Source organism: Onychostoma macrolepis, chromosome 25 (genome assembly GCF_012432095.1).
Source record: "Onychostoma macrolepis isolate SWU-2019 chromosome 25, ASM1243209v1, whole genome shotgun sequence".
Taxonomy (NCBI): Eukaryota; Metazoa; Chordata; class Actinopteri; order Cypriniformes; family Cyprinidae; genus Onychostoma; species Onychostoma macrolepis.
In genome coordinates, this window is record NC_081179.1 from 12,677,550 (window position 1) to 12,690,966 (window position 13,417).

The 13,417-nt window shown below is 33.7% G+C and overlaps 1 protein-coding gene across 6 annotated transcripts; it reads left to right on the top strand.

The window, feature by feature from the left end:
- The first annotated feature begins 57 nt into the window (after positions 1–57).
- On the top strand, positions 58–13,232 carry glsl (glutaminase like). 6 transcript variants are annotated; one of them, XM_058767250.1, is made up of 22 exons: positions 91–452; positions 539–681; positions 1,170–1,270; positions 3,666–3,733; positions 5,410–5,503; positions 6,755–6,893; positions 6,995–7,061; positions 7,910–8,022; positions 8,135–8,264; positions 8,429–8,496; positions 9,017–9,180; positions 9,296–9,354; positions 9,423–9,467; positions 9,553–9,611; positions 9,698–9,764; positions 9,860–9,910; positions 9,985–10,161; positions 10,603–10,734; positions 11,078–11,170; positions 11,336–11,397; positions 12,228–12,368; positions 12,465–13,232. In XM_058767250.1, exons 2-22 carry the CDS (start codon positions 635–637, stop codon positions 12,559–12,561), a joined length of 1,974 nt encoding a protein of 657 aa, XP_058623233.1. In that variant the 5' UTR covers positions 91–452; positions 539–634; the 3' UTR covers positions 12,562–13,232. The 6 variants fall into 6 exon arrangements, 5 of the variants coding, with proteins under 5 accessions (XP_058623234.1, XP_058623233.1, XP_058623232.1 ...); XM_058767249.1 differs by having other exon boundaries at positions 91–681; XM_058767251.1 differs by lacking the exon at positions 11,078–11,170 and having other exon boundaries at positions 67–681.
- Positions 13,233–13,417: the final 185 nt, after the last annotated feature.

Below are 13,417 nucleotides of genomic sequence, written 5' to 3' on the forward strand. Positions count from 1 at the left end.
TTATTATTAAAACAACACATGAATGAATGAATGAATGAATAAATAAATAACTTCGTTGTAGTGATTTTAGTTGTATTATACATTTTAATAATAATAATAATAATAATAATAATAATGTTGGTGAATTTAATTGTATTGATATTTTTGTAGCTGTAGTAGTAGTAGTAGTAGTAGTAATAAGAAGAAGAAAAAAAAGAAGAAAATTATTAGTAATTTTAGTTGCATTTTTAAAAATGAAATCGTTATTATTTACTAAAATAATTGTTTTAAAGATATTTTAAATAAATTATTATTATTAGCAATAGTGATTGTATTATTATTATTATTATTATTATTACTATTAACACCAGTAGTAGCAGTAGTTGTCTAGTAGCACTAGTATTTTTTTTTTGGTTCTCATTTTATTTACAAGTTATTCCTTTCCAGAATAGAGATCCCTCCTCCAAGATGCAGTTAAGTTCCTCCTATTTTCATCCAGCTAAAAACTGGTTGTTCAAACTGAGACTGGCTCAAACACTTTGTCTCACTGTGTGCACAGCTGCCAAAGAAAAAAAAGACTCATCTTTGTCTCCAGATGCTAGACAAACACACCATTTGGATTTGTTAAAACGCCTAGTTAAAGGGAAGTTTCATCATGGAGAACAGCTTAAGCCAAGAAGCAGAGGAAAATCCCTATCTGTGGTAAGAACTGTTTTAACTCTCCAACACACCGAAAGTCAGTTTTAAATGCATAAAGTCTGAACCTTGAATCAGTCTTTTCTGATAGTTTAGCCCCGCACAGTGCTCTCTTTAACTAATTAAACTAAAATAAAATGCAGAATATATTCTCTCATCAAGCACTTGGGCACAGCTTTGAGTTGAGCTGACAATTGATAGCTGTGTCAGAACTCACACAGATGTTTCTCACAGTCGAACTGCTTTTCATGACTAGACTTGTCTTTACACAGACACACTTGCCTTGATCCCAAGGTCTCATTTCAGTGGATACACAAAATCCTCTGAGAATTATATTTTAATATAGTTTACTGGTATCTATTATGGCATAAAACAAGCTGTCAAAAAAAACTTGCATTTCTATCTCTTGTTAATGCATATTTGAAATGAAACATATCCATGCTCTCTCAAGAAACCCATATGAGCAGATAGTAAAAAAAAAAAGGTTTTTCTAGTTTTCAGAGAACACCGTCTCTCAGACGTAAATGGAGAAAGCGCTACGGAGGCCTAGACGGTAATAAACTGCTGGAGCCAAATAAGGAGGACGACACAAGAGGTACAAAAACAAAACACTGCAAGATGTGTGGCTGTGAACTTGGTGTTTCCACTGACAGTGACCCCGTCTGTGAGTGTCACATTAGCTGTGGGAAAGTGTATTCTGATCATTGATCATGGATCACCGCCCAAATCCCAAATTCCCATCAGCTTTATAGGAAAACTCCAAGATCAGTGTGAGAGTGCTGCTTAAACTAGGCCGAATGAATGGGACAGTTCTGTAGACGCTCTCATTTAAGCATGCTTGTGGTTAACATCTGGGCCATAAAAATGTGCAAAGGCAGTGGGTGTGTTCTGGGGAGGAGTGATGTGGCATATATTGGTTTTAGTTTGGCTGACGAACACATATAATGCTATATAAAGCTTTAGAATCTTTGTTATAGCTTCCTCTTTCACTGACATGAATGTAAATTTGATATAACAACCATTTTTAAAACATTTTAAACATTTTATATTTTTAAAACATATAAATATAAAATTAGTTACATATGTATTTTAGTTTACAAATGAATGAAGAATAGTTCACTCAAATATGACAATTTGCTGAAAATCTATCACCCTCAGGCCATTCAAGATGTCAAGATTCATGGGAACAGATTTGGGGAAATGTAGCATTACATCACTTGCTCACTAATGGATCCTCTGCAGTGAATGGGTGCCGTCAGAATGAGAGTCCAAACAGCTGATAAAAACATCACAATAATCCACGCGACTGTAGTACATCAATTAAAGTAAAAAGTTGTGTGTTTGTAATAAACAAATTCATCAAGGCGCTTTAACAGTTTTACTTTTAATCATCTCTTCTGGCCAAAATATGAGTCAATAATCCATAATCCATAATAACGCATTGAAAAAGTCCCCTGTTGTCCTCTAACTACACTGTAAAAAATGATAAGTTGACTTAACTTAAAAAAATTGAGGAAACCCGTTGCCTTAAAATTTTTAAGTAAATGATAATTAAAAAAAATAAGTGAAGTGAATTTTTTTAAATGATTATTTACTTAATCATTTTAAGGCAACGGGTTTCCTCAATTTTTTTAAGTTAAGTCAACATCACTTTTTACAGTGTCTCTCTCTCTCTCTCTCTTTCTATATATGTGTGTGTGTGTTTCAGATATATTTGTAGCAATAGCCAACAATACATTGTATGGTCAAAATTATCGATTTTTCTTTTATGCCAAAAATCATTAGGATATTAAGTAAAGATCATGTTCCATAAAGATATTTTGTAAATATCCTACTGTAAATATATCTGTAAATACTGTAAACTTAGAAATATGCAGTAATATGCATTGCATTTGGATGACTTTAAAGGTGATTTTCTCAATATCTTGATTTTTTTTTGCATCCTCAGATTCCAGATTTTCAAATAGTTGTATCTCAGCCAAATGTTGTCCGATCCTAACAAACCATACAAGCTTATTTATTCAGCTTAGCTTTCAGATGATGTATAAATCTCAATAAAAACAGACCCTTATAGCTGGTTTATATAAGATATGAGAAATATATAAGATAAGAAAACAACCTCAACTACATCTTGGATGGCTTGAGGATGAGTACATTTTCAGCAAATGTTCATTTTTGGCATAGAGTAAAACTGCTTAGACTGTTATAAACCACATTCACATTGTTTTGTAAACCATATTTATGTTATGTGGGTTTCCTTTAAAAGAAACATAATTAAGTTGCTTTCAAGTTTCTCCCCAAGGGATGGAAGTACCGTCTGCATAACTTCGTCTGGCATGTACCACCATATCTGGGCACAAAATCAACTTCCTGAGATGAGGATATTCAACCAAAAATGAAAATAATTCACCCTTGTGTAGTTCCAAACATGTATGAATTTTTCTTCTATGGAACACAAAATAAGCTGTTTTTGTCCATACAATGAAACTGAATGGGGTCCAAAACAACACTGGATTTTCTAAATAACTTTTTTGGGTTTGTCCTGTGGAATAAAAGTCATACAGGTTTGGGATTACATGATTTTCATTTTGGTTAACTACTGTATGCCTTTAAGATTTATTGTTCCTTTGGATGGAAGATGAAGAGTAAAAATAGACAGATTACATTCCGTCCCCTATCCACAGCAGCATGGTTTCATATGTTTTAGCTTTCAGAAAATGTTATTGTGTGGGATTTGCTGAGGTTTTGGACCGAGCGGACAACACAAACAATGTCTTAAACTCGCAAGAAACTCGGTGTCCTAGATTCTAAAATAGCCTCATATACATTCTTTGCTGAGGCAATGCTTAGTGGTTTTCAACTTCGAAAATCCTTTTTAAATCTGGCGCTCACAAATAAGCACTAATCTTAATCTTTAAACCTCTCTCAAGATTCAGCAAAGGAGGATTTTTCTCATCCTGGGTTTTATTCTTTACCCCTCACTCATTCAGAGAATGGAGAGATGACAGATGCCCTCACCAACAGGAACGCAGACCCTGTGAAGTTTACTGCGTCTAAGGTACATGCTGAGTCCTGCATTACCACACCCACGCATAAAATATAAAACAAACCGGGAGGCGTAAAACTATGACCAGCATTATTAAAAAGACTGAGGTGAGGGACATTTCAATACACCTGTGCTAATGTGCTGTTTTACCGCTGTCTAAAATGAGACTCGGCTATTCAGCTGACATTTGCAAAAGAGATGTTGTGATTTAAGGGTTATATTAATAATGTCTTAATAATGTGTCTCTTTTTTTCTCCTTTTCTTTAAAAAAAGGCATTGAGACACTTACGGTGTAATTTTTGGCCAAGGTTTTTAAAGCATTTTTTATAAACACACTATTAATTCTTATTCTTGAGATGTAAAACTATTCAAATAATTTTTTACAGATGTTTTAGAGTTCATGGAGTTGCATTGTCATGTAAAATTTAATAACTTGGTACAGAAAAACTATTTTATTTTACACTTAAAAAAAAGGTAACATGCATATCCTAACTCTTGTGGGGAAAAATAGAAAAAAAGAATAAAGCTTACTCTTAAAAAGTGTTCTTGTTACGAAAATAAAAACTGAATCTAATGTTTTTGGACACTTAATTGCGTGTTAATTGAAAATGTATTATAGTTTATTTTATTTAATTGAATTTATCATTTAAATTTACATTTATTTGGACTTTTAGCTCCAGTTAGCTGAATTATAAGTATATCTTTACAAGTAATTTCACTATTAGTTATTCTGTGTTTGAAATATGGTTAACTGAGAAGCATTTATGATAAACTAATATTATTTCTATTGAAAATTGTATGTCATGTATTAAAATAAATTTGTAATTACACATTTGTAATGATGAAGTTGCAATTTAGAATATGTTATCAAGTAACACTTATAATTTACTTTACATGTGCATTATTATTGTTAGTCAATCAAAATAAGAGCACTTCTTTAAAGCACAACCAAAATGATTGAAATATGATTTCAAATGTACTTTAAAATAAAACGCTTAATTTGATATTATTACAAAGTGCACTTTTCACGAAGGTGCAAGTGGCCTTTTATTTCAGTACAATCATATTATCTGCAAGTAATATTTAAAAAATATATATACACTTTTATGGTTTGAAGTAATTACACCCACAGGGTATAATGTTTACAAATCAGCCCCATTCACTTCCATTACCTTACTGTTCTGCTTCAAAATAAAACCCTGAATACATTAAAGACATCGGACATTAAAGATATTATCTCCGCTGCTTAGTGTTGCATGTATGTGCAAAGACAATAAGTTAGCATGTACTTCACCTGTAATAAAATCCCAGCCCTGCAGGCGTTGTTACTGCTGGAGGCTAACATTTGTTAGCTTGTTAGCTCACATGCTGACATGAGAGAGTAATATGTCTCAATATGTTTCCCCGCAGCCCTAAACACCTGCAATTAGTTAGACTTCAAAGACGTGTCTGGCACCAGCATTATGTTGTATGTTGTATTTCATCAGGCTTCAAAAGGTGTAAAACACTCAGATAAGCTAATTCAGGCGTAGCATGCATCATGTCTAGGTCCACATAAAAGCTAGTTCTCACTCAAAAAATAATGCACAGACTGTTTGCTCGATGATATATATAATTAAAATGTAATAGTCTATATATAGATAATTTTTCACAGCCAAGCTCTCAATACATGTTTTTAATGTTACTAGGAAACAAAAGCTGCAGGGAACATTCCACAACCTGTGCCAAGAAATACCTTTCCATCCCAGAGGCCAGTCAATTACGTCTCTCCAGGCTCTACAGGTAAAAGAGCAAAATAAAACAATATGTGCACTTATCTCCAGCGGCACATGTTTGTACCTCCTGTTAATTCTCTTTTGTTTTTATGTAGCTTTGTACTCTTGCTTGCTTTTGTTTGAATTATTACGGCTCTCGCGAGGCAGCAGTGTATTAATATTCCTCAAAACATTCTGGTCAGTGTTTGTTCTACACCTCGAACCTTAAGCACTTAATGTCTGCAAATAATTGGGCTTGGTGTATGAACTCCATTCAAACGTTATTTGTAGATAATTTCAGCTTCGTTTTTCTCTCTGAAAATCTCTCATTCGCTTTTTAATTGACTTTGGAATACTGAATGGAATTCTACAGCAAAGTATTGTGATCGATCTACTTTTGTACATCTATTAGCATAATAAACTGAGATTGATCTTGTGTGCCTTGCATATATTTAAGAATTTAATTGCTAGCTTAACACTGTACAGTGTGTATGTGTTGAATTTGTGTGTCTAGCTCTTAATCATGAATATATGTCAATGTACCTTAAATTCTATATCACATATGACATTATATTCTAGTTAAATATTATAAAGACATATATAAAATATACATTTATAAAATATTATATAATCATATATGATATAATTTAATATTTTATGTACACTGTTCAAATGTTTGGGGTCAGTACTTTTTTTTTGAAGAGGAAGAAATTAACACTTTTACACAGCAAGAAAGCATTCACTTGGTTAAAAGTGCCAGAAATATTTTGTAATAAAGTAAACATCTTTACTATTTTAAACATATGCTGTCCTTTGGACTCTCTTTTTTTATCAAAGAATATTAAAAAGAAATCTATCATGGTTTCCACAAAAATATTAAGCAGCAGAACTGTTTTCAACACTGATAATAATAATGTTTCTTGAGTACAAAATGAACATATTAGAATGATTGCTGAAGGATCATGTGACACTGAAGACTGGAGTAATGATGCTGAAAATTCAGCTTTGCATCACAGGAATAAATTACATTTTAAAATATAAAAAATTAAACAGTTATTTTAAATTGTAATAACATTTCACAATATTACTGTTTTACTGATCACATAAACGCATAAACGCATGTGATAATAAGAGACTTCTTTCAAAAACAGACTCCAGACATTTGAATGGTAGTGTATAAAATTTAGTTGTCTAGTAACAACTGTTTTTTTTTCTCTTCAGGAAATGCTAGTCTAGTTTTCATTTTCTGCTCTAATGAAATTCCTATTCTTTTCCCTAGGCATGCCATCTTTTATAAGCAACGGAGGCACAAAACGGACAATACCAGAGCAGGACAAACTTTATGCCAGCCAAGCCAGCCAAGCATGGCAACACTTGGGCCGCCCCGAGATGAATCAAGGTCATTTTAAGAAAAAAGTGTGAGTCTCAAATGAACAAGGCAGCATTCGTTTAACTTGCTTCAAGGGCTAATAGCTATATGTATACTGACATACACTACACATTGTTTTTTTTTTTAAAGGGCTGCTGATGTGCTTTTTGATAGTTTTGCCTCTGGGGGAAGAGTCAACTGCAATCAGTTTTTTGAGGTACAAAGCATCCTAAAAGAAATAATTCACCTGAAAATTCAAATTTGCCAAAAATTTACTCACCCTCAGGCCATCTTATCATGTAGATGAGTTTGTTTCTTCATCGGAACAGATTTGGAGAAATGTAGCATTGCATCACTTGCTCACCAATGGATCCTCTGCAGTGAATGGGTCCAAACAGCTGATAAAAACATTACAATAATCCACATGACTCCGGTGCATCAGTTAACGTCTTGTGAAGTGACAAGTTGTGTGTCCATCTGAGAGGTGTTTAAACTGCTTTCAGCCAAAATATGAGTCCATAATCCATAACAGCATTTCCTCCAGCTTTAAAAGTTCCTCCTCTGTTGATGTCTCACATCAAAAATGGCGTATTGGTTTAGAACTATTTTGCTTGTAAATGGTGATTGATCTGTGCATATTTCTCTCCTGATTCAGACGAGATGACTTTTTCACTGGAGAAAGCAATTTTATGGATAGATAGTATTTTAGCCGGAAGCAAAATGTCTTGATTGTCTTGATGTTTATTATAAACATTCAGCTTTTTGCTTCACAATACGTTAATTGATGGACTGGAGTGGTGTGGATTACATGTGGATTATTGTGATGTTTTTATCAGCTGTTTGGACTCTCATTCTGACGGCACCCATTCACTGCAGAGGATGCATTGGTGAGCAAGTGATGTAATGCTAAATTTCTCCAAATCCGTTTTGGTGAAGAAACAAAATCATCTAGATCTTGATTGGCCTGAGGGTGAGTACATTTTCAGCATTTTTGGGTGAACTATTGCTTTAATATTGGCTAATATTCAATAGTGCAGGATGTCATATCTGTCTGTATTTTGGCAGGCCCTGTGGAGCTCAGGAATCATCCGAACAGACCCACGGATTAAAGACTGCTATAGCCTGATGCGGAAATTACAGGAAGCAGATGGAACTGTTGACAGGAGCACTTTTCACAGGCCAGACAGAATCTTGATACCAGTAGTCAAATTTAAAGCATCTTAAATATAAATATTAAACACCCCTAATCTATTATGCTTCTAATATGCTTCATTTGTGAATATCTTGCAGGTGCGTGACTGGCTTTGTGTCTTTCATCCTGAAGGCATTGCAGGGAAGATTTGTCATTCCAGATTTCTCTACATTCACAGAGGAAACACAAAAGCTGTTTATTAAATGCAAACAACTCTCCTCTGTGAAGGTACGTCAAATCTGTTTCCGCTGCTGTTGTTGTTGTTCTTTTTATATAACAGTCTAGTGAAAAAGACGTGCAAAGAAGCCTTAAAGTAGCACAGGTTATTTTCTAATTGATTGTTTCGTGAAAAATGTCACAATGTGACTCATTTCCTGTGCATTTCTGAACAGGAGAAAGAAGATGTAAGAGAGAGCGCCACAAAATGGGGCATTTCAATTTGTACCGTGGATGGACAGAGGTACCACACAACAGTCCAATTCAATTGATTTGATAAGAGGTCTTCAACAGGGGGTCTTTGCATCCCTTAGGGGGTCCACAGCGGCACTGCGGGGCGTCTGGCAATTATTGTTTAATCTCAAAACATGATATATGTTAAGCAAAAATATATAAAAAGAAAACATAACAATGAAAGATTTCATAATTTTAATAGTTTTTTGAGCACTAAATCAGCATATTAGAATGATAATTCAGTTTTGCCATCACAGGAATAAATTAGATTTTTAAATATATACTAAATAGTTCTTTTAAATTGTAATAATATTTCACAATATTTCTGTTTTTACTGTAATTGAGATCTTAACTTGGTTGAATTTATCTTAAACAAAGCTATAATTAAAAGTGAATGCTAAGCTACAATTGATTATATTGTTTTATATACACAATTTTAATAAGGTACTACAATTTAATATTATTTCCAAATGATCAATTCAGTTTGCCTGTTGAATTTTAATGAGATGCTGTTGTTTTTTGGACTTTAGACTTTCCTTAGGAGACTGGGCTGAACCTTGCATTCTGGGAGAGATTTCTTGGCCTCTCATATACGGTCTAGCGGTGGACCAGCAAGGATCTGACTATGTGCACAGATTTGTAGGGATGGATGAATATTCCAAATACGAGTCTCTGTTTACCCTGACCAAGCAAGGTAAGTTCAGTCAGTTCATTCCATCTATTCCATTTCTTTGATTTATGTTTTGCACTCAAGAACAGCCAAGTACTTTTGGCTTAGCAATGCTTAAAAACAGCAAACTTGTTTGCAGGTGTGCCTCATAGTCCGCTGGTTGAGACAGGAGCCATTATCTGCACTTCTTTATTGCAGGTAACAATGTCGCTCGTTTAAAAATGAACATAAATGCACTTTTATTGACTGTTTTTGTCACAAAACAGCTGGCAACCAGACCAGTCACGGATGAGGAAGAAAAGTATGAGTCTGTAAGCTTAAATTTGACATTAAGCAGCTACATTCGATGAAAAATAAGGCATAAAAGCAATCTTAAAGCAAACCATTCTAACACAGGTTTTGAATATCATCAGAAGACTGTGCAACAAGGAGCATGCAAACCTAAACTGCACCAGGTATTTTCATGAGAAATTGATTTTTTCTGTGCTATTCAGTGTTTATTTGTTAGTGTTCATTGTAACTGTCGTCACTGCCGTTGCAGTTATCAAAACCTGCGAAAAGACATCATCCATCTCCACGCGCTTTCATTTTACTTGCAAGAGAAGAAAGTAAGTCCAGGATAATTCCCTAAAAGATCAATTTTGTTTCCACATCACAAAGGATCATTTAAACTCATCTGTTTTTGATAACTAAATCATTCCAGTGCTTTCCAGAAGGTGTGGGGATCAATTCTACCCTGGATTTACTGTTACAGGTATTCAGCTTTATGTATTATATTCTTGATAAGATAGAATGCATGATTGAATTTTCATTTTGCATACGTCTCAGTGTTTATCGACAGAAGTCACCTGCGAGTCTGGCGCTGCACTGGCTGCAACCCTAGCTAACGGGGGACTGTGCCCCCTGTCAGGTGACCAAGTGATGTCACCCCACGCCGTCCGCAGCACGCTTTCCGTGATGCAGGTGGCTGGAATGAATGATTATTCCAAAATGTTTCATTTCAAGGTGAGTTTGTGACTAAGCTGGTAAATAATGAAAAATATTTGTGTGATATATTGCAGGTTTAACATCAGTTGTGTTTAAGTCCTGCAAATCCTCAGTTTAAATTCACTCCCACATCTCTAACAGGATTTTTGAAGCAATTAAATTTGCTCCCACTTTCATGTAACTAATTAAAATGGCCTCTACCCTGCAACTTTAATTAGCAATAATGGTAACAATGGTCAGTAATGAATAGCAGTGGATGTGTCCATGAATGAACAATGTCTGAAAGAATTATGTATTCCCCTACTGCCCTCTAATGGACACAGTCCAGAATGCTTTATTGTCATTATTAATTCCTGGATAATAATGCACATGTACCCATTTTAAATGTGCACGAGGATTTAAAGCAGAATAATTTAGGCTGGATAATATCATTGTTTTCTATATCATTCTACAATGCAGACATCTGTTCCTGCTAAGTCCAGTCAGTCTGGTGTCGTGTTGGTCGTGGTTCCTGGAGTTCTGGGACTCATGTGCTGGTCTCCTGGACTGGACTGCAATGGAAATTCATGGAGGGGTGTCCATTTCTGTGAGGTATGGAAATGGATCAGTATACTTCAGTACGAAATCAAAATTGGAGTTTTTTGGCTTTTAGACCATGTTCCTTAGCTTAGATTATCTAATTGCTAGCGCACTCTTTCATTTAGATAAAAATGAACTTTTAGAAAACATACGTATTTAAAATTTGCATTGTCAGATCAAAAAGATTAATGAGTTATTTAGTATTATAAGTTCACGTCCAATCATATACTCTCTAGTAGAAGAATGCCCCTCCCCCTGGTACCACCTTCTTCTGGCTAGCAATCTGACAAACCTAAAGCCTATTGCCTAGTAAAAAAAAAATTATATTATATAATAATTGTCTGTTTTGTCAAAGGAGCTGGTTTCAACCTTCCAGCTGCACAGTTTTGACATTAGGACACCATTCAGACAGGTGCTGTGTTACAGACAGTGGAAAGTGGAGTCAGAGGTCAGGTTAATATTTATATATATATATATATATATATATATATATATATATATATATATATTTTATTATTATTTAAATAAAATTTTTTTTTTTTTTAAATGCATATACATTTCTTGATGCTTTGGGTATATGGAGGTAAATTAATATTTCTTTCTTGAATTACAGGGATACCAAATTATGAATGTACTTTTGGCTGCTTACAGAGGGGACATAGTATCTCTGCGCAGGTAGGATGTCCATAATAACATATAGATCTTAGACACAAGTATTTTATTTAAAGAAATATTAAATACAAATATTATATAAAAAAATTATAAATTAACATAACAAATTGTGAAATATTATATGCAAATATTATATTAGAAATTATATATTAACATAATTAAAAATAAATCTTCTACTTTTAAATAATATAAGAATATATATATATATATATATAAATAAATAAATAGAGAGAAAGAGCAACACAGAGAAACTCATATATATTGGGAGAGAAGGAAAAGTGCATCCACCTGGCAGCGCAGTATGTTTCCTCCTGCCATCAAATGAGGGGAAAAAGGCTCAACCCTCTTTATCATTTACAATTACTCTCTGTATTCTTTTACTTTGTCATTGTGATAAGTTGGAATGTATATGTGTTTATTTTTTCCCCTTTTTTATTTATGTGTATGTTTGTATAATATACTTATTGCTTTGGCAACATTGTGATATGTTACACAGTCATGCCAATAAAGCTCATTTGAATTGAAATTGAATTGAATTGAGAGAGAGTGAGAGAATTATAATTTGTATTAAATAATATATTGAATTACATTCAAATTGTAAAGTATTTAGATATTATGGTTTCTTGCTCTGCCTTTAATGTTTGTTTAATTTAAATTTACAAAAAAAAAAAAAAATCACAGAAATGACAATTATTTATAATTTTCTTTATGCAAAATATAATTGATTTTGATTGCCAAAATGTCACTGTAGCATTTGAATTAAGTTAGTTTTCCATCTGTCTAAACCTGCATGGTGAATTATACTGAAAACAGAGTTGATTCCTCTTTTATAGGTACCTTCTGTCAGGAGCAGATGTGAATGCTGTGGATTATGATGGACGGTCAGCGCTGCACGTCGCTGCCTCTGAGGGCCGTCTGGATGTCATCAAGTTCCTGGTGGAGAACGCAGGTGCAATCTGCACACTCAAGGACAGGTAACTTTACCAAAGTCATGTATGATATGACTATTACTACACAAGTTACAGTATATACCAGCCAACAGGACTAATGTGCTTTGTTGATGTTTGCAGGTGGGGAAACACGGCCTTACAGGAGGCCATGAGATGCAATCAAGACCCTGCCATCCAGTTTCTGAAGAAATACACAGATTATGAAGAGAGTTTATGATCAAATACTAATAACTCATTGGTGTATTAATTTAGATTTGATATTTACATTCAAGATACAAGTAGATATGGGTTATATTTAGAATGAAGAGGAGGTTATAAAGAGCAGCAAAGGCTTCTCTTGGAAAACATTAGTTGTATTCTGCTGGCAACAGTCCCAGACAACCACTCTCTGCTTATTGAGAATTACTGAAACCTTGTTTTCTCAATAAATACTTCAACAGCATGTGTTTACTGATTCAACACTCAAACATTATGAATGAATCTGCTCAAATCCAATGCTATCTTATTTTTGCTGTAGTTGTTGGGTAAACAACTGAATGCAGTTGAATTGTGTTTTCAGGACGAGGATATTTTAATAAATGTCAGAGCGGGGCAAGTTGTCACATGTTTTATCGATGTTGAAAACGGTGTGGATTTTTTTCAGGATTCTTTGATGAATAGAAAGTTCAACAGCATTGAAATTATAAATGTCTTTACTGTCACTTTTGCATCCTTTTTTGCACCCAATTTAATGCATCCTTGCTGATGGCTGCTTAAAATTCAACTTTGCCATTACAGGAATAAATTACATTTTAAAATATATTTGAATAGAAAATATTTATTTTAAACTGTAAATTTCACAATATTTAACAGTTTCAGCTGTTTTTTTTATTAAATAAATGCAACCTTGGTGAGCGTAAGAGACTTTTTTGAAAATATGTAAAAATGTTTAATGACTTGGTAGTGTATGATATAAATTTAATAATTACAATATTTTTAGATGAAAACTGTTTTTACACATTATCATTTACATTTGTGCTGTTTAAATATCGTTTTGTGTTTCATACTTTTTTTTACAGCTTAAATTTCACTGA